This window comes from Silene latifolia, chromosome 10, assembly GCF_048544455.1.
Source record: "Silene latifolia isolate original U9 population chromosome 10, ASM4854445v1, whole genome shotgun sequence".
NCBI lineage: Eukaryota > Viridiplantae > Streptophyta > Magnoliopsida > Caryophyllales > Caryophyllaceae > Silene > Silene latifolia.
The window spans coordinates 96,422,132-96,444,674 of NC_133535.1; the positions used below are offsets into that span (position 1 = coordinate 96,422,132).

General features: G+C 43.4%; 1 protein-coding gene across 3 annotated transcripts in view; it reads left to right on the forward strand.

Moving 5' to 3' along the window:
* Positions 1-7,913: 7,913 nt before the first annotated feature.
* LOC141605769 (GCN5-related N-acetyltransferase 6, chloroplastic-like) overlaps positions 7,914-22,543 on the forward strand; it is a 37,309-nt gene continuing 22,679 nt past the window's right edge. Inside the window, exons 1-3 of one of the 3 annotated variants that reach the window (XM_074424659.1) lie at positions 7,914-8,203; positions 8,636-8,858; positions 8,966-9,018. In XM_074424659.1, coding sequence (XP_074280760.1) covers positions 8,109-8,203; positions 8,636-8,858; positions 8,966-9,018 — 371 coding nt within the window. In that variant the 5' untranslated portion in view covers positions 7,914-8,108. The remainder of the gene's footprint in view (positions 8,204-8,635; positions 8,859-8,965; positions 9,019-22,543) is intronic. The other 2 variants (XM_074424661.1, XM_074424660.1) reach the window with 2 other exon arrangements.

A 22,543-nucleotide genomic window follows, 5' to 3' on the forward strand; every position in this document is an offset into this window, starting at 1 on the left:
TATGGTCTCGAATAGATGAGATCTACATGACAAAAGAGACCAAGTGAAGTAATCAAAAGAATATGTTCTCAAGATAACTACGCGAGGAGACCAAAAGAAAGTTTTGAAAGAAAATGACTAAAGAAAAGTGTCAACAAGAGATTTTGTTAGTTTATGAACTACATATGAATAAGAGTTTCAATATTGATATTTACTTAAGAGCCTAAATGAAACAAAGTTACATCCTTGAATATAAATGAGATTTATGCTTAAAAGTCGCAAAGAAAGATATGCCGATATCTACAAAAGCTGAGTTAATTGTTAACCACGCTAGTGTCATTACTTAACCTCATTATGAAAATGAAATGGTTAAACCTCCTTCCGAAAAGGGTATTTTGAGAAGGACATATATTAAATGGGATTTCACTTTTAAATAATGACATTGCTACGCATCATTATAAAACTGAATGAGTTAGAGATTAAAATCTCTTTCCATAAGTTTAAGACTGAAACCTTTTCAAAATAAGTATTTTGAAAGGATATGTTGGGAACATATATGGTTTTAATCTTAATAACTTGGCAAAGCAAAATGTATTTCAATTCTTCAAATATTTCGATTAAGTAGTCAATTACGAAACATGTGGAATTGAGTGGGAGTTTGAAATTATCATGTGAAGACATGAAATTTAGTGGGAGCAATCATCTTGTAAAATTTATAACTCATTACTCATTGAGAATGACGAGCTAGTACTATCTTTCACAAAGAAGTATTTGAGTTTTCAATTCTGGATGAAAATGGACTATGATGAATCCAATCACACCATGGGATGTTGGATAGGTATTGAGATATACACATCAAATCAACGAGAAACGTAGGTTATTCATGTCGATGAAAATGGAATTACCATAAGCAGTCATGGTCATTCATTGAACCTAAGAATGGTTGATCACATGATTAAAGATTACTAATGTTTCCGCCATTAGAATAATCATGCACATGTCCAATAATGAATCATATGCTTAAGAGCATGATGAGTCATTGGTAAGCCATATAAGAATCGTCATGAATTCTCGAGGAGAACTAATGAGTTATTTTAGTGTTTAACAGAACACTCTATTATGTGACAAGAAGTTGCACATATTGAAGTTTTCAAAGACCATATAAGGATTTATGAAGATCCTAAGCTAATTAAGCTTAAAGAGAAATAAGAAGTTGGAAAGATACTTAGTAAGAAGTTACTCAAAACTAGTATTTTCTAATATGCTAGGACTTATGAGAAGTGCTAGGCTAATCATCTTGACAATTGTTGCAAGACCCTACAAAACGTATACCTAGTGCATTGCGAGTTGGTAGAACACTTGACCAGTGCAAGTTATATTATCCACCACAATTCGTTGGTTATGTGATAAACAACAAGAAAGTTCTTTCAAGATAAAGAACCTAAACCTAGGTTGAGAACCTAGATGTGTACTTGGTAAGGTTCATGCTATGAGAGATAACGTGAATATAAAGGAAAGTGCAATACGAAAAGTATGAACACATGGACACATGGTATGTTAAACTTCTATTGCAATCAACAAGTGTTTTCACACTTATATACATCACAAAGGTAGTAATATGGTATTGACTACCCGAATATGATGTCCACATTTGTCGTTTGAGTTATTATTAACTCACCTTATACTTTGTTACATCCAAACGGGTTGTAGAGACAATTGAACCCCGTTAAAGTGAACAAGGATTAACATTGTATTCGCCCATAGTCACTTACATAAGGTGACGTCTCGAAGTGACTAGAGTGTGATGCGATTGATGGCAAGTTCAAGTGACATGGAGTCATGTGAGATGACTAGTCGATCACATAGGCAGACTGCTAGGAACACTTTGTCGGGCCTTATGAACGCTTATAGAGTTCTGACAAATTTATATAGCCTGGTCGTGGCGAGAGCTACTATAGTATTCTAATGAGTCGATTCTTTTGACTAAAGACTGTTCGCCTAAGGTGGCACAGTTTCAGATTAACTTTGATTTATGTTACTACGACCTTCGTAAATGGGGTCAAATGGGCATATTTTGGGTTATGATGGTTGTGGCTAGTCGAAGGGAATAAGTGCGATAGGAATTGTCCACCCCTTGTCAGGGTTATAACAATATCTCAGGGCCACTCGGGGAGAAATGAACTGGAAATGCGTGGCCACGCTCGGAAGGTATCTATGGTAGATAATTCCGGTCAATCAGTTATTCTCCAGATCGAGGAAACCACTCTCGATATGATCACTTGCAAGTACGACCTGAAAGACACCTTGCATTGAGTGAGAGATAGTAATAGGACAAGAGAATTGGTGACGCACACTTGTCGAGGACAAGTGGGAGATTGTTGGAATATGTGTCCTCCGACAATAATGCGATCACAACTGTCGATCATGATGATTACATGTTTAAATCTCATTTTAAGAATACATGTGGGATGTAATATTTTACAGTCAACTGGTCCACACATATCGGTAATGATTAGGGATGTCAATTTCACCCGAATCCGCTTTAAACCGATCCACCCGAACAATTTAAACGGATGAAAACCCGAAGTAAATGGATAAATAGCGGGTGACGGGTGAATCGGGTGACGGATCAGGTCGGGTTCGGGTTGAGATTTTTCACCCGTCACCCGATCCATCTACCCGTTTACAGATTAAAAAACTGATTATTTTTCACCCCTTCATATATATACTCCTATCCTTATCTAAAACCTAAGCAATTAGCAAATCATCTCTCATTCTCTCTATCTGCCTCCATTATTAATTTAGTATACTCTCTTTCTCTCCTTCGATCTCCAACCACCACCAGTCACACTAGTTACCTACCTCCTCTAAACTCCTAAAACCACCGATTCTCACTTGCTGTCTACCATAATCGCCGTCTGTCCACCGCCCACGAGTAAGATCTTCTTAACTCCGTCACTTCTAACGCACTGGCGACCGTCCAAGTATCTCCGCCCCCATTTCATCCTCGTCATTAAGGCATTTTAGGTGTTGTCGTAGGTGGTGCACTGAAATCTGAATACACAATTAATGTAATAGAAATTGCTCTCATAATTAATTGGTTGTACTCTTTCTTATTATTGAAATTCATGGGTTTGATTGAAATTTTACGCATCTAATTTTTACAGCAGCAATTTCATTTGAATTTTTTTTTATATATGTTTCTCATCCGTTAATCACCCGATCCACCCGAATCACCCGCGGATGACGGATGGGTTGGATTCGGGTGGAGGGTTAATCGGGTGACGGGTGGGTCGGGTGGACTAGATGGTGTCGGGTGATGGATGCGGGTGAGGCTCCACCCGATCCGAAACCGACCCGTTGACATCCCTAGTAATGATTGGCTGACTAGAGTTTGACATTACTGTCATGCGACGGTGGTGATCAGTTGATCCCCTTAGGTCATACCTAAAGGGTGACACTCTTAATTGATTATTTAATTGATCGTATGTCGATATGGGTTAATTAAAAATTGCTTAAAATTGACGGACGATTTTGTGAGTATTATTGACGTGTCTTATTGTAATTCGATTAAATAAGATACGGTCTAAGTAATCAAATTGTTTTATTACTTAGATAAAATTATTGTGTACGAAACAATTGAAACTGAATGAATAATTTATTATAAATACAAGACGTTGTGATTTATAATTGATAAACCGTTTTGATACAAGTAATTATGAATTACTAAGTCGATTTTGTACATGACGTATTTTTATTAATACGTTGATTTTTAATATGTTAAAAATACATTACAATTTCACATGACTAGTAACATGTGACAATTGACAAATGACAAATATAAAATGGACCTCCCATTTTATGTAAGTGCTTAAAAAAATGGAGGGAGTATTAGGTTTAAATTGTGTTAATTATTTTTAAGTGGAAAACATGATGATTGCAACCTAATATAGCCATGCATACCTATGATTTCTTGGGTAGAAAAACTTGCCCATGCATTGGCTCTCATCCACCCTCCCCACCGGTTTTCAAAGGGGAATTATAGAGGGTTTTTCTCTCTAATTATTCATTCACAACTTTAACTATTTTTCTAGTGTAAGAAAATAGAAATCCTCTCTATAATTTGTGAAATCTTAGAGAAATAAAAATATCTCAATTTCTTCCTCTCTTGGCCGAAATTACAAGAGAACAAACAAATATTTTGGGTCAATTTTAGTAAGATTAATATTGTTCTAGTTCTAATAATATTAGTCTTTTAAGAGGTTACCTTGGGTATAAACTTTTGGGAGGGATTCTATTTTGGATCCTTGTTCATCCATTATAAGGAAGCTCAATAACAAGTGAGAAGGAGATCTCATTTGTACCCATATATCCGAAATCCCATTGTAAGAAAGACGATTTCTTCTCTACTTTTGTTCAAGTTTGCATGCATAAGATCTAGTTTTAATTTTATGACTAAATTAATATGTCACATATATGAATATGTAAATTAATGAGATTAATAATTTCTAACATAAAATGCATACATTAAAAATATATATTTTAAATTTATCGTTAAACCATCCTCTTAGAGACCATTATAATCCCAATTTGTGGCTATTTTCACGCGACAGATTAAATGTTAAACTAATTTTCATTTAAAATGGGTATTATCGGTCTGAGACTTAAGACGGGTCAAGTATCATACCACTTATGTATATAAGACAAATATATTACATTTATCTATGCATTATTATATTATATATACGAGTAGTATGCATTTAACTAGGCTTACGCTTAAGACTTACTTGTTAAATGTTGATAGCAATAACTTGGATTTTTTTTCCAAAATATGGTTTACAAGCAAAAAAATTAGCAAAATGGGGCGACTTTGAAAGAAATTACCCAAAATAGGTCCACGTAGGATAGATATGCATGAAGCTGTGTCACGGAATAAGTCGCTTAACGACTGAGCGACTTGGGGTTAAGTCGCTCTCCCCCTCAGCGATCTTAGTAACTTGTAAACAAGTAGAAAAATATATAAAAAAATGAATTTGGGACAAAACGCTTAGCGCCACAACGACCTTGTTTTAAAAAAAGAAGACAAAAATGCATCTAAGGGGAATCGAATTTGAGCACAACAGCCTCAAGTCCACCGAATCAAGTCCACCTTTATGTCTAAAATTAGTGCTCAAACGTATTTATCCTAAATTCCTAACTGTTGCTTAGTTCTTAATAAATACTTCCTCCATTCCAATGAGTTGTATACGTTTGCTTTATGCATGTATATCAATGCACGTTTTCTTTTGCTCATATCTTTAGCTACACATTACTAAAAATTATAAAAACTTGATTTTCATAACATACTCGATAAAACGATTTCAAAAAGATCTCACATGACTATCTTTTATGTTATATATTAGAAATTATAATGAAGATTCTCTTCACATATGAATAGTGCCCAAAAAGCAAACGTATACAACTCATTATAATGAAGATTCTCCTCACCTATGTATTTTGAAGCGCGAAGAGAAGACAATGAATTACACTTGGTATGCTGGTTAACAGGTGCGCCTTCAAGGGTGGGATATGGGTTTGAGGCTGCCAGCATACATTATTGGTGTTTGTGTGAAAACAAGATTAGTATCTTAAGGTACCTTGGAGGTCGTAACTACCCTCCTACACTTTGTGATCTACCCTTAAATGCAAGGGTTCAAGCCACGGTTGTAGATGTGTAATCTAATAAATAGCGCTAAATTACTTATAATAATTTAGCGCTCCACAATGAATGATATAATTCTCAAACTTAAACATAGGAATTCCCAACGATACTTATATATCAAGAAGATTCCAATAACACAACATCAAGTAGAGTCTTCACAAGAGTAATTCTGGATGCTAAATTACAAACTAAGGGATAGATGACTGATTACCTCCATGATCGGATAGGTTCGCCGTGCTACTTCTACTTCTACTTCTGATGCTAATCTACGCTATGCCTAAGAGAATAATCTAAAGATAGACTAAGTTATAGTTGTTGTTTGAGTTGTCGTTTGCTTGAATGAGATGCCTCCTTATATACGCGTCATCCGACTTCCTGGAAACTACTCCTTAGTGGGAGGCGGTTAGTAAACCGCCAAGTCTTCTTGAAACTTCATATGAGCGCTTATCCTGCTTCTTAGCCCATCGTTCCTTCTCTTGAACTTCTTGGAATCCGTTGGTCTTCAATCTTGGACTGATTAAACTTAGGCCCAGTAACTTTATTCTTTAGTTCTTAGGCTCATATACCCTTAAAATAATTAATTTAATACCATAACTAAATTAGGCGCCAACAATTGACTATTTTTTATCCGACAATATTGCAAAACGCTCAATGGGAAAGCGACTTTATCCCAAGTCTTCCCTCGCTCAACGACTTGGGTCAAAATCTCCAAGCCTTCAAATTACTATTACTAACTTGTTGCCTAGGATGTAGTGGATTAGGGGGAGAGCGATTAGAATCCGAGGCTAGGTTCAGTGCTGACGTGGACCCATTTTAGATAATTACTTTAAAACTAAACCTATTTTGTTTATTTCTTTGGTTTTCAGCCTCATTTTAGAAAAAAAAAAAAAAATCAAAATTGCTATATTCCGCTCCTATATTACTCATTCGCCCCTATTTTTCATTTCAAATTTTCAACTTTGTGCTTCTCTCTATAATATATTTATAACATTATTTTGCATCGATTAATCGAAAATAAGTGACAGAAACTTAAATTAGATATGAAATCGTATTAATTACAGATGAATTAACAAAAAAATAATATTGAACTAACGAATTAATGAACTTTTTGCCTATGTTAGACGATGATTGATAACATAAACGATAAATAATGACGATTTAAATTGGATAAAAATTGACTATTAAGAGCGAAATACTTTAATCGGCCATAACTTTATACTCGGGTGTCCGATTTTAACGATTTTTTTTTCAAATCGCATAACTTTTCGAGACGGACACAATGGTAAAAAAAAATAAATTTGGAAAGTGGCTCATTCGTGTAAAAAACACAGACTGTCCTGGGTCCGTTCATGTGATTTACACGAATCAGCCTAGGCCAGTTCATGTAAATCACACGAATGGGTCAGGCCAGTTCATGTGGATTACACGAGCTGGCCTAGGCTGGTTCATGTAAATCACATGAAACGGCCCAGGCCAGTTCGTGTTTTTCACACGAATGGGCCACTTTCCATTTTTTTTTATCATTGTGTTCGTCTCGAAAGCTATGCGACTTGAAAAATTTTTCGTCAAAATCGAACACCCGAGCATAAAGTTATGGCCGTTTGAAATTCTGTTTTTTTTCTAATCGTCAATTTTGTTTTTAATTTAATCGTTTTTGGTTATTAATTATCGTTTATTAATATATGAAAATCAACGTTACTAAAATATGTAAAAAAGCGAAAAGTGATATGTGGGGTTTTTATTATTTTAAGCGGTTTTTATTTTTTGTAAGCACTTTTGATTTTGTTAATTTTTGTAGCGGGTTTATTAACTTTTGAAATCGAAATTCGCAAATGAGAAAAAAAACAAGGACGTAGTGCATAAAAGAGTTTTAATAACTCAAGGGCAATAAGGTAATATATCAGGGGTAAAATAAGTAAAATAGGAGCGGAATATAGCAAACCCCAACACAATTCAATCGAGTATGTCTTGCTTAAGACGGGTCGAATCTTAAGACGGGTAGTTACACTCACAAAACGAATATGGGGGACAAGGTGGACCCCCGCGCTCCCACTATCCTCTATTTTAAGTTTTGTCTCACAAAATGGTATCAGATCTCTGTTTAAGACGGATAGTCTTGCCTTAAGTAAGAATTTGTGAATTCAATAATTTGTTCATAATGTGGATAGTTGATTTGTCTGGCTGGAAAGCTATGTCAGCCCCACCATAGTCCAGATGCCCATAATATTTGAATGAATTTGTTAAAATCTTAAGATGTGTGACCCATAATCCCAATAATTAAGTTGACATACATAATGGTACTTAAACACGGTTGCCCATATCTTCCTCTATCATTTGATTTTTGGCATTTCTTTGCTTATTTGCTTTTTCCCTGACAACTTTATCCAATCCTTCTAATTTATCCAAATCATAAGTTTGAGATCAAATAATGTCTTCAAACCTTGCATTCTCCAATGCCTTCATCATGCTTTCAGGAACCAATCACAAACACCTTGGACGAGGAAGCTACTTACCTTGCAAGATGTAAGTTTTTCATTTCATTCTCTTTTTTTATTCACTCATTGGTTTGTTTTGTAGCAGTGGTGGTGGAGCCAGGGGTAGGTGCTCGCCCCGCTTACAGTTGGAAATTTAGAAAATTTGGTTAAAGTTTTTGAGTTTTTTTTTTAAGGTTATCTAATAGCATTACCGGTTTGAGCACGCTAAATTTTTCCAACCACCGCTGATTTTAAATCTTGGCTCCATTACTGATTTGTAGTCTCTTTTAAAAGGACTTAAAGATCAGTCTCGTAGTTTAAGCCCGGACTAATGATACGTCAGGAAAATATTCCTTCTGTCCCCGTTATCAAATTAGGAAACTCCAATTTTCTTCACTTTTTCATTAAATGATTATACACTACAATATGAGAAATGTACGTACATAGGGAGTACATTTAGTAACTCGTTTTGCTTAATTAGGGAAATGCAATCAAAGTCGTTTCCAACCGCGAACGAAGATGAATATAGTCCGTCCGGACAACAAGCAGTAGTTAAGCCTCATCAAGAAGAGACGACGACATTAGAGACTTCATCAGAGCTACAATTTACAAAACTACAGCAAATAAACAGAGAGATTAAAGAAGAATGCAGATATTTTGGAGATTATGTGGCTCGAAAAGCTCAACTAGATGAAGAATATTGGGTATAATTCAAGTAACTTTCAATATGTTTTTAATAAAACCAAAATAGTATACGCTAAAAGCCACGTAGTTGTCTGATAGTATGTATGTTAATGTACATGTGTGGTAGACAGCAGCTTGGCTTCGTGCAGAAAGTCACTGGGAAGATCGACCTAATGACAGGTCAGTCTGAATCTAATCTTAACTATTTCCTTTAATGTTTCAAATTTTCCAATTAAAATGCATGACTAATATTTCAAATCCAAATTGTATTTATGTACGTGTGTGTAGTAACAATTTAAAACCAAATCCCTCAAGGATAGAAAAATGAGTGCGTCTAAAACCGTATACAAATCAAGTTATTTTACGGAGGGATTTGTTGGAGGATATTATGGTACATTCCAATTTCCAATATATTGGTATGGATAATATGTTATTACTAGGTTTGGTCCAAGCTATCCCTATTTACCATTTAAATTTTATTTTATATAGAGACAACCAATAAATAACCAAGAACTAATTAAAAATGGTTACTACCTGAGTTAAGGGTAAGATAAGGACCCCAACTTTCCAATTTTTTCCAGTTAAGAACCTCAACGTTTAATTTTAACAGTTAAGGAACTGACACTAACACCGTCAACTTTGAACATTAAAATAGACTTGGACTCTTTGACAACCCATATTCATTATCATTCATACAAACAAAATTAATTGAAATCATGCTTATTAATCTTTGTAACATAGAATAATAATTAAAAATGTTAAAAGTTCATTTGTTTACAAGTTACAACTAATTGATCATTGCAAAATCCATCCAAATTTCTTGCCGCACCGACAATGCCGCTTTGTTCTTCAATTGCCCATGAACCTCTGCAAAATCATTTTCGAGCCGATCACTTCATCACTTCCTCAATATTCTCGTTCATCGATCTACTCAAACTCTCAAACCATTCCTAGTTTGTAGCAAGTGACAACAAATCAAAGTCATACCGACTATGGAATAACCATACATGTACTTGAAACAAAGTCAGATAAAGAAAGGAAATGATGAGGAATGAATTTTTGGCTGAAAGTTGAAATAGATACAAAAACTTAATTGTTGCTCCATTGATGGAGAACGACGGAGGAGTGAGGACGATGACATATGTGGTTTTACTTTTTGGATGTCAATTTTGATTATAAAATTAAGTGTAATTTGATAACTTAACAACACATTTTACCAAACACATATTCTCTACAACTTATCCTATTCTAAGGGTAGATTAAAAATCCCTTTTCAAACATGAGAGAGAAAGCTCTACCTTCCTTCTAGGGTTCTAACGATTTTAGGGTTTTTCCCCTGCAAATGGCAAGGAAAAAAATCGCGAAAAATCAATTCAATTCTAGGAAATCTACAGCAAAAGCTCGACTTTCTTTCTCTAATTGTCCTTGTTCCGGGAGTAATTCCGGAGCAGAATTATGACCACTTGAGCTTGTTGAATGACGTCGTTGCTGGTCTCTTCCTTTCTCTCTCTCCTGTAAAGATGAACAAACTGAGGGTTCGGCTTGGTACCAAGCGTACTCACTCCGACGCTCAAGTCAGTAAACTTAAAGAGATAAGTTGTGTGTTAACTTGAAAAAGTATATTGTAGAGAGATAAGTGAGTTTATACCAGATTATTTGTGAGTTTTAGGATAGTTTTCGGATGATTTCCGATCCTTTTCTCAATGAGAGAAGTGGAGTATTTATAGACTTTCACCTTTTGTCACGTAGTGGCCAAGTGGCTAGCAGGTGGAAAGACCATCTTGCCCTCGGCCGAGGGACCCATGCCGGGCCGGCAGGCCTGGTTGACTCCATGCCGAGGGGACTAGATGTGAGTACGCGGATATGCTTCTCGGCCGGCTAGTTGCCAAGACCGAGACCCAAGTGACAGGCCGACGGGCTGCGTCGGTTAGGCTATCAATATGTTGACTTGCTGTCTTTTGGCTTTGACCTTGCTCAATATGTTGACTCGGTCAGCGGGTGCAGAATATGCCCCATCAATTTGTCCACAGCGTAGTCTATGCCGTGGTATGGACCTTCGATGAGTGTTGAGCGTATTCTGCGCATGTTGAACTTCTTCCTCGGCTTGGTTCTGTTCAGGCCGTACCATATCCCCCCTCCACACGGTTGTGTAATGGACATCCGATGTGGAAAAGAAAATGGCGCGGGCCGAGACCAAGGTTGAGGGTGCCGTGTGCTTTTGATTGCCCGGCGTCGCCAAGCTTGGTTGATCACCGGCCGTTAGCAAGTAGATACCAAGGAGCGTGTCGAAGAAGATTTGTTACTGTATGTCGATTGACATTCCGTGGCTGCATGCTTGACACGTGGCTCGGTGCTGATTGGTGGACGCTTCATGGGCTTTGCTCTGATTGGTCCGCTTCATGGGCTTTGCTCTATAAATAGAGCAGTGTGCCCCTCTTTTTGACTTGCAAACTTCATTTCTTCAAAAAATTTTCTCTCTCTAGTTTTTTCGAAGCGTTTTCTCTCTAACTTTCGAAGCGTTACTCGGCGTAACACTTTCTTCCAAGGTAAACAAACAAATTTTTTCCAACTTTTATTTGTTAAGTATTTATTGTCACCATGTCTTCTCGGATGCTCAACCCAAGATACTCTCAAGGCCGGGGCGAACCGTCGCGTCCCGATGAACATGAGCCATCGGTTGTCACCCCGATAGGGTTTGGGGTCCCAAGTCGCCTTCTCCTGAAATTGATGAGAAATTTTTGGAGGGTTTTGATGATGACGATGATGAGGCGACCCAATCCGATTCGGAGAGGCCGCATCTCTTGTGGCACGGCGACGCCCGCCGATCAATCCCGATCGCGTTTGGACAAACAAGTTCGCCTCTGTCTCCGGCCCGACCTTTTTGAAGATCATTACTCCTTCCTGGCAGGGGGTATAGAATAATTGTCCCCGAGGGTGATCGGCCGTCTGTTGCCCTCCCGAAGGTTGTATCGGCGTGTACATCGGACACCGGAGTATGGGCTCCGATTTCCTCTTAATGAACACGTTGTGGCCATAATTAAAGCCATGAATGTCGCCGTGGCTCAACTGCATCCGTTGGCCATTAGGACTATTATTGGCTTTGTATGGTTATGTCTTTTTAAAGGGGAGGCCCCAACGGTGAACCTCTTCCGTCGCTCCACCATCTTCTGCAGACTACCCTAGGTGGCACGGGGTGGTACAACATACTGCACCGAGGCGGGTTATGTTACCGTTTCCAAGTGACATCTTGCAAGGACTGGAAGGGGCGGTGGGTATACGTCGAGGTTCCGGAGGACTATCCGCCGCCCTTGGTCCTTTCGTAGCCGCGTCACTTTGCGGTGTGAGAGTCAGGGGGGAGCATGACAGATATGTCTCCCGTAGTAAGATTAAGATGGACGCCAAGAAGGTCTATCTTAAGGAGGACGAAACGCGGCAATGAGGTCGTTTGAGGCCGAGAAGGATGGCACGCCGAAGGGATGGATGCCCCCGACGCAGATCGTTCTTCAAGACGAGCCGCTTTGCCACGTCGACCTCATCACGCCCTTGGCCGGGTGAGTGGGGTCGGTATGAGGCCCACCTTTGCTTTTTATGCTTCGTATTTGAGCCTTGGTTTATTTCTTTTGCTTAACTCCCGCTTTGTTTCTTTTGCGGATCGATTTGGCGGGATCTGTCTGTCTCCATTCTCAAGAGGTTGGGACTTGACGAGGACGGGAGAGTTGTTGAGCCGCATCCTAAGGCCGCGCCACGTGATCGCAGACACGCCCCCTCACGAACTTATGGAGCAAAGCGATGAAGGCGATGGATGTGGCGGCGCTCAGCGGAGATTAGCGTAACGTGCCACGGAGACCAAAGACAACGTCGTCGGCGGATACGGCGTCAACTCCAACTCAATCTTCAATCCCCGTAGTCCGAAAGGAGCAGGTGGTCGTCGATGTTGAAGAGGAGGTCACCGTTGTGGAGGGTCCTCCTCCTTCAAATAAGAGAAAAGAGGCAACGCCGCTGTCCGCCGTTACGAGGCGAGGGGAAAGAAAAGGGGTCATCGGCCCTCCGCCTAAAGGCCAGGATCGGTACGGATCTAACCCATGGCTCGGATTTAGCGGTTCTTTAGGCATTCCGATGACAAGCTCTCGACATGTCAATGAATGTTGACATGGATGCTTTGTCTGGTTTTTGTAGATCGGTCCCCCACTGTCGTTCTCACCGAACGCAATTGGAGAAGCGACCTGTGCAGACGGGCGATCAAAATGTCACCGCCGACTCCTCATCCTGAAGGTTTCCCAGCTCGGCTTAGGGCGGAAGGCATAAGGTTGTCCAAGAGGTCGGTGAAGTGGGTCGAACTAGCTTGCTCATATTATCGAGCAAGAAAAGCTCATGGCTCAAGCGCCTCTGCGCTAGAACGGCTTAGGCTTGAGCTTGCCGCTTCCAAGAAGGAGGCCGAGAGGACGTAGAAGGACTTCCGGCCGCCATGAAGGACTTCTCGCCGAGCGAAAGCTTAAGGAGGAAGTTGGGAAGGCGGTCCTAGCCGAGAGAGCCAAGGTTGAGGCTGCGTTGGCCGACGCCGCTAAGGCTGCGGGAGGAGAGAGACAAACTTCGGAGGTTATAATACCATGGTTGAGCGAGAGGGAAAGATGAAAGTCCCCGCATCCGGCCGAGGCGAAGGAGCATAAGAACACAAAGGCTATCCTTGCTCGTAGGGAGAAGGACATTGAGACGCTGAAAACCGTCATCATCCCCGACATGTGTGCCGTGCACGGACCAAGTCAAGATGCTACCAGGGATGCGATTAAAGAGCTCCTTCCGAAGGCTCCTACCCGTGGCAAGATTTTGACCGCTCGGATGAGAAGGCGGCTGCTGCGGAGGCCAAGGCCGCGGATGAGGCGAAGGCCGCTCGGAGGCTGCGACAAGGCGGCCGGATGCTAAGGTGAAGGAGGCCGAGAGAAGGCCGAGAGGGCCAAGGCAAGTGAAGCGCCAAGCTTTCCTCTGGGGCCGCCCACCGTTGGTGATGTCTTTGCCATCACTCTGGCCGGTGGCGAAAAGAACAAGCATAGGGAGAAAGGCGGTCGTCACCAGATTCACCTGGTCCTTCGGACAGCTTCAGCTGTTCGGGGGCCAACTATTGAGCCTTTCCTCCCTGCCATCCTTTTGGTGCTTCAAGTCTTATGTTTGTAATCTTTTGTTGTACCTTCTTTTTTTTGATAAACTTTGGTAGGTTGTGTTTAGGCTATCCCTATGGGGACGACCGTCGACTTTGTTTTGCCTCACCTGTAAACATTTTTAATAAAGTTTATCTATTTGCCTTCGGCTTGGCCGAGGCTTTGGTCTCATTCTCCATTGAGTTGTCTTCTTACGTTTTTAACATATTGAGCGCTTTTTCGTTTTTACCTTCGGCCTTGTCGAGGCAGTTAGATTGCGTATCTCAACTGTACTTAAACGTTTTTAAACATGTTGGCATGTCGGTCGCTTCCTCCTCCACTCCCGGTCTTAGCCGAGGCGGTCGATTTGCGCTTCCCAACCGCCGTTGAACATGTTAGCGTATCGGCGTTTCCCCGTCACTCCCGCTTTGGCCGAGGCAATCGGTTACGGCTCGACAAATACGTTCGTATCTATAGACATATTGATCGCTTCCTCTACCACTCCGGATTGGCGGGCGATCGATTTGCGTTCTCAATCGTATTATACGTTCTTAAGCATGTTGGTCGCTTTCGCGAGTATCAATCGCATTGGTAGTGATCGCCGGTTGGCGTCTACTAAGCATGTTGGTCGCTTTCGCGATAACTACCATTGTAGTGATTGCCGGCTTTGGCGCGGCGTCTACCTTGTACGACTACGGAGGGGACGAGCATTTTGATGGAAAACTTGGATCATTCTTCATAAGATATAATCACGCGTTGGGGTGCCCACAACGGTCTCGGACACCTCCGCCGCTATACAAAATACTTCCTAAGGTTGTTCGTGTTCCAATGGCTCATTAGAGGAACACCCTCCATGTCTGTCACCGGTATGTCCCCGCCTCATTTCTTCAACCACCTTGTAGGGTCCTTCCCAGTTGGCCGTCATTTTACCATGGATGTTTCCTTTATTGGTTGCGGCCGACTTTCTCAAGACTAGATCTCCTACTCTTAAGTCCCTTTTGTGGACCCTACGGTTGTATGCTCTTCTTATTCGGTTTTGATACACCGCCAAGTTGAGCCGTGCCGTGTCTCGACTTTCTTCGACCAGTGTCTAGGAGGCTCTCGTGCCTTCCTCATTTTCGACGGGTCAAAAGTTTGCGTTCGAATGCTCGCACCGCCGCTTCAATTAGCGGGACGGCCTCACCCATAGACTAGGTGGAATGGACTGCACCCGTTGCTTCTTTCTCCGTGGTTCGAAGGGATCACGGGACGCCGGTAGTTCATCACCCATCTTCCCTTTAGATCCTCAACCTTCTTCTTCAACCCGTTCAATATTGTTTTATTGGGCCGCCTCCGCCGCCGCCTGTTCGAGGGTGGCGGGACGGAGGAGTATGCAAATTTGATACCGAGCTCCTCCAACCAATTCATCACCATGTCGCTCCAAAACTCTCGGCCGTGGTCAAATACAATGACTTGGGGCAACCCAAATCGAGTTATGACGTTCTCCCAAATCACCATTCTTACGGCCCGTGGTCTTGGCGGTACCGCGACGGCCTCGACCCATTTGGTGAAGTAGTCAACGGCGACAATTAGGTACTTCCTTCCTCCGGAGGCCGTTGGAAATGGTCCCAATAAATCCATCCCCCACCGTGCAAATGGTAGGGGACTAAGTATCTGTTGCGGTCTCGGGAAGGTGCATGTATTACGAGCATGCATCGACAATTCTTGCACTTCGTGGTTTTTGCCCCGGAATCTTTCGGATGGTCGGCCAAGTAGCGGCTCGGAGAGCTTTGTGGGCTAATGTTCTCGCCCCCATGTGGTGTCCGCAGATGCCTTCGTGAATCTCTGTCAAGATATAAAGCTCGCGTCGGTTGGGCCGACACATTTCAAAAGTGGTCTTATTACGGACCTTCTATACAATTCTCCTTCGAACACCAAGTATCTTGCGGCGATCCTTCTTATCTTCTGAGAGAGACTGCGGTCCTCCGGTAACTCTTTTGTTAGCTTGTATTTCATTATCGGAGTCATCCACGTCGTCTCGGCTTCGATGTCGCCCACCATGCCGACGATCTTAGTGATGCTTTTAGCATTTCGATATCCACCAAAGACGGTTCGACCGACATTCTTGATGCTTGAACTAGCAAGTTTTGAGAGAGCGTCGGCTCGGTTGTTCTCGGACTGGGATGCACCGTATTTGGAAAGATTTCAATTTTGAGGTGTCAGCTTTTACCCTTTCCAGGTACCTCACCATCCCATCGTCTCGAGCCTCATACTCTCCTCTGATTTGATTAGTGACTAAGAGTGAATCTGTTTTCACCACAACATGCTCCGCCCCGGCAGCTCTAGCTAACTCGACTCCGTTATCACCGCCTCATATTCGGATTCGTTGTTTGAGGCCGAGAAGGTAAACTTCAAGGCGTACTCAAACTAGTCCCCGTTAGGGTGATGATAAGGATGCGGCTCTGAGCCGTTCGCCGTGGAGGATCCGTCGGTATACACTTCCCACGCGCCGGGATGTGATTCTTCTTGATATGTGCACTCGGCCAGAAGTCTCGCAGCGCTTGCCCCTTTATCCAAGGCCTCGGCTTGTCTTGAATCGCCGGCGGATAGCTCCACCGCCCATTTGATAAGTCTGCCGATTTTTCCAATTTTTCCAACGCTTTCTCCAATGGTCGGTCGGTTAAGACCGTCACGGGATGTGCGTCGAAGTAGGGTTTCAACTTCCTTGCGGCAACGACGACGGCGAAGGCCGCTTTTTCGATCGATGGATAATTTCTTTCGGCGCCGCCAGCGTGTATGGTGATGAAGTAGATTGGTCTTCTTGCTTATTTTCTTCCCCGACGATCACGGATCGACCGTGGCCGAGGTAATCGCTAAGTATAGATATAGCGTCTCCCCAGGCGTCGGCACCGACGGGGTTGGGAGTGTTAGAAGGTGGGCTTTCACCGCTTGAAAGCCGTGCTCTGTTCCTCGCCCCAGCTAAAGTCTTTATTCCCCTTTTGCACTTTAAAGAATGGGGTGCTCTTGTCGGCCGACCGAGAGATGAAGCGGGCGAGAACCGCCATCCTCCCTGGTCGGCATCATAACCTCTTTTCGATTTCTCGGCTCCGGCAGTCTAGTATTGCTTGGACTTTCTCTCGGATTGGCATCAATTCCCCGGCGCCGACAAGCACGCCGAGGAACTTCACGGCCGGACACCGGTTGCATTTCTTTGGGTTAAGCTTCATTTTATATTTCCTTAGTGAACAAAATGTCTCGCTCAAGTCGGCCAAGTGCTCGCCGTCGGACTTGCTTTTTACAATAGCATCGTCGACGTAAGCCTCGATGTTTCGCCCTTTTGATCTTGAAACACTTTGTCCACCAATCTGGTGTAAGTTGCGCCCGCTGCGTTCTTCAAACCGAACGACATCATTTTATACATGTATGTGCCGTGTATGGTGATGAATGCGCACTTAGGCATGTCTTCCTCGGCCATGAATACCGATGATACCCTCGAGAAGGCGTCTAGCAGGCTCGGCAGATAGTGTAGCTGCCGTGGCGTCAATTAAACTATCTATTCGAGGCAAGGGATAGCAATCTTTAGGGCACGCTTTATTAAGATTGGTAAAATCAACACACATCCTCCACGCCCCTGATGACTTCCTCACCATTACAACATTTGCTAGCCACTCAGGGTAAGTACAAGGCATGATAAAGCCCGCCTCTAATAATTTGTCTACTTCGACTTTGATGGCCTCATCCTTCTCGCCGAGGAGTTCCTCATATTCCGCTTGACAGGCGAGCGGTGGAGAGTACGTTCACTTGTGAACAATCACCTCCCGCTCACGCCCGCATCTCGACCGCCGAGTATGCGAAGACATCTTTGTTCTTCCTCAGCAGGTCTAGGAGATCGGCTATGAATTTTGGCTCCAGGTCGGCACCGATAGTTACGGTGCGCTCTGGGTCAATTTCCACTTCCTCGGTCTCGGCTCCTTCGACACTGCCGACGTTAGTATCCATGCGTTCGCCCTCCTGCTGCAAGGATAGGCTCTTTCCTTTCTCTGACTTCTTCGCCACTTTGAGGGATTGCATGTTGCACCCCCTGGCAGATACTTGGATATTGACTACTTCGTCTCTCTCGTCCTTTGAGACGAGCTTTTGTGCTTCCCCCCGGTCCGAGACATACATCAATGTCAGGGCCCGGATGGCCATCACTGCATCGGCCTCGCTCAAAGTGACCCGGCCTATGAGAACAATGTAGGCGGACGAGCCATCAATAACCACGAACTCAGACAAAACATTTTTTGCCGCATCCGCTCAGCTCGAACATCACCGTGATCGATTGACCCCAAGGGTACCAGTAGGCCCCGAGAAGTCAGTATAGCGGGTTGGTGCGGGGCTCAGGTTTTCAATCTTCAGACCGAGATTGAGAAAGCACTCCCTGAACATGATGTTTGTGTAGGCACCTGTGTCAATCAGGCACCTCTTGACCAAGTGGTTGGCTATATCTAGGTGGACTACGAGCGGGTCGCTGTGCGGGGCAACGACTCCTTCGTAGTCCTTCTTTCCGATGGTTATATCGGGGACGGTGGAAGCGGGGATCGCTGTTTTGGGCACAAAGTTGATGGCTTGGTATAGCTCATTTAGGTGCCGTTTGTGCCCATTAGCTGACCCACCGTTCTCGTTTCCTCCGATGACAACCTGGATCACTCCCATCCGCTGGAATACTGATTTTCTATTCGCCCGTCGGAGCTTGTTTCTGGGCCTCCAGCTACATACTTGCTGAGGGCCCCCTTTCGGATTAGCTCCTCGATGGCGTTCCTCAGATGCCGATAGTTGTCGGTCTTATGTCCGGTTTGGCCGTGGTATTCGCAAAACTGGCTAAGGTCGCCGTCCCCCCTCGCCTTGGGGGGCCTTGCCCATTTCTGCCCTTCATTCTTGCTTAGGGCAAAGACCTCGGCCGGTGATTTGACCAGGGAGGTGAGATCAACATCGCGCTTCGGGTGTATGGTCCCGAACTCCCCCCGGCGCCCGCCGAGTTCTGTTTCCTATTAAATCTCTCAGGCCGTGACCGATTCCCGTCACGGCGTCCTTCGTCTACGTTGTCCCGTCGGCTCCTCCTCTCTGGGTGCCTAGCTTCACTGTGGCCTACCCAGGTTTTGTGATAGTCCTCCACCTTTACGGCTCGGTCGGCTATCTTTCTGGCGGAGTCTAGGTTGAGGTCTTCGCACTTGATGAGCTCGTTTTTGAACTCGCCTTTCGGGAGGCCTTTCATCAGCGCGAAGGCCGCCAGTTCGGTGTTCAGCTCACGGATCTGCTGAACCTTAGCGTCGAACCTCTTCACATAGCTTCGGAGGGACTCGTCCTCCCCCTGTCGGATAGTTAGGAGATCCGAGGTTTCCACGGCCCTTCTTTTGTTGCAAGCGTACTGGGCTATGAAGTTGTCTCTCAGGTCGGCATAGCAGTATACCGAGCCATTGGGTAGCCCCTTGTACCAACTCTGAGCCATGCCATGGAGGGTCGTTGGGAAGACTCGGCACCACACCTCATCGGATTGCTCCCATACCGACATGTATGACTCGAAAGCCTCGGCATGGTCGGTTGGGTCGCTATCCCCTTTGTATGATATGGGCGGCAGCTTTAGCTTAGTTGGCACAGGGATTTCGAGGACATAGGCACTGAGGGGCTGTCTGACCACGTGTCGAATGACACGCGGCGATCGGCTCCTTGCAACCTTAGTCCGGCTTCTCTCCATGTGGCGGAAAGGGCTTCTTGTCCGACTTTGGTGAGTCGGGCTTCTTTCATTTCTTCGGGGCGGGCCTCGTTGCTGCCGCGGCGACGCTGTCCTCCCGCGAGTGGGGGAAGGACTTTGGTCTGCCACTGGCACCACGGGCTCCGCCGGCGTCCTAGCATGCCCAGCTCCTTGTATCGCTCCGGACAAGTTGTTCGAGTCACTTTATGGGCCCTGGTCACCCGTGGAGGCGCGCTCCCTCCCCGTCGCCGTGACGGGTAACCGCGTACCACCCATCGTCCAGAATAGCTTCAATTTGGCCGCATCGACCACATGTCCCATGACATGGTGACTTGGCTTGGTCGGCGGCGGTGTTTACGCTCTCTTGGCATCCGTACTTCACCTACTCAATGACTCACCGGCCGGTGGGGGACTCGCCCGATCTCGACTTAGGGAACGCGTCATCCTGGTAGAATGCAGTTTCGTCACTCACAATTATTTCTTGTTGTTTTGACATCCTCTTAGCTCTTTGAATGGTTTTTGGTTGTTTTTTTTTTTTTTTTTTGTAAGGTAGGTGACTAGCTTTTAGTATCTTTCCCACAGACGGCGCCAATTGTTCCGGGTGTAATTCCGGAGCAGAATTATGACCACTTGAGCTTGTTCAATGACGTCGTTGCTGGTCTCTTCCTTTCTCTCTCTCCTGTAAAGATGACCAAACTGAGGGCTCGGCTTGGTACCGAGCGTACTCACTCCGACGCTCAAGTTAGTAAACTTAAAGAGATAAGTTGTGTGTTAACTTGGCAAAGTATATTGTAGAGAGATAAGTGAGTTTATACCCGATTATTAGTGAGTTTTAGGATAGTTTTCGGATGATTTCCGATCCTTTTCTCAATGAGAGAAGTGGAGTATTTATAGACTTTCACCTTTTGTCACGTAGTGGCCAAGTGGCCAAGTGGCTAGCAGGTGGAGAGACCATCTTGCCCTCGGCCGAGGGACCCATGCCGGGCCGGCAGGCCTGGTTGACTCCATGCCGAGGGGACTGGATGTGAGTACGCGGATATGCTTCTCGGCCGGCTAGTTGCCGAGACAGAGACCCAAGTGACAGGCCGACGGGCTGCGTCGGTTAGGCTATCAATATGTTGACTTGCTGTCTTTTGGCTTTGACCTTGCTCAATATGTTGACTCGGTCAGCGGGTGCAGAATATGCCCCATCAGTCCTAATTTAAACTTAAATATGGAAAAGCCTGAATCTTCTTCTGAGTTAGTGGTTACTAGTCCTCCATCTGGTACGATTACTGATGATCTTCCACCAACAGAGAATGTTCCATGTACTAATGATGCCAAAACGACGAAATCTGTGGGTGAGATTGTTGGTATTCCAACCCTAAATCTTGAGGTCCTTGTTGAAGATGCTCAGATGGAATCTGAAGATGAGGTGGCAGTCGATGATGAGGTGGCAGACGATGATGAGGAAGGATGGACAAAGGTTTCTGGTAAGTCACCATCTCCTTCGCCTAAATCTAAAGATTCCCCTGATGGGATGCTCCAACTTACACCTGAGGATGTTCTTCCTGAAGTTGAATATTGGTCTACAGCTGTTGTTTGCTACGTTTTGGGGGGAAATTCACCATGGGAGTTATTGTCTGGTTTTATCAACCGTATTTGGGGTCAATATGAATATGATAAAATCTCGTTTCTGCCTAATGGAGCCTTCCTTGTTCACTTTCCTACCCTTGAGTGCAGGAATCTTGTTCTGAAATAAGGATTTCCTATGTTTGACAATAAACCTCTTGTTGTCAAACCATGGACTGAGACCTGCAGTTTGGCTAAGGAAAGAGTCAAATTTGTGCCAATTTGGATTCATTTGTGTGGTCTGGGGCTTAAGTTTTGGGGTACTTCTAGTCTGGAAAAATTAGCATCTTAAGTTGGCAAGTATATGAGATGTGATGTGGCTACTATTGACAAAACTAGACTAGGGTATGCCAGAATTCTGATTGAAATTGAGGTGGGTCAGAAATTGATGCGGACGATGTCGTCACTCATCCAATCAAACACATTTATAATACTCAACAAACAACTAGTTAGCGGTAAGTCGAGGTCGATCCATGGGACGGTGTGTTTTGGGTTCTAAGTCTATCTATCTCAATTTATGCTAGTGTCACAATTGATGGGGTTTGTAGTTGTGTTCTAGACTAATAAAAGCAATAAAGTATAACAAGCAACGAAATAAAGGATGTAAACAAATGGTTAAAAGGGCTAGGAAATCATGGGGTCATAGGGGATTCATGGTGTTGATCATACAAACATGTTTACAAAGTTGCAAGTAATTAATGTTGTGGAGGAACCGAGTTGGGTTATGTCTTACGGTTCATAGGAAGGGTTGGGTCCCGGAGCCGAATCGATTAGATTGTACAACACCTACAAGTCGACTTACTTTCCTCCTATTCAACTTCTATGCATGGTCTAACAAGACTCGAGTTGGTTTATATCTTACAAGTCAAGTTGAGTAGATAAGATATGGTAAAAATGCAAGGATTCATAGGCTTAGCATTTCATCAAACATAACATGTGCATAAAGTTGACATCACAACAAGCAAGCAATTTAATCATGTGAACATATTAGATTAAGCATGAATCAATCCCATGTTGGTTTCCCTTAATTACCCACTAATCCTAGCTAAGTAACTACTCACTCATCATCATGGGAAACATGTCATTAATGGTGTCAATCATCACAACAAGTATAAACATGATAATAGAATGAAGAAATGAACAATAAAGATTAAAGAGTAAAGGAATTATACCAAACTTGAGGTGATCCAAATAATAATGCAAAGAATAATAGAAGAAACTTGATGATTGATGGAAGGTTGTCAATCTCCCA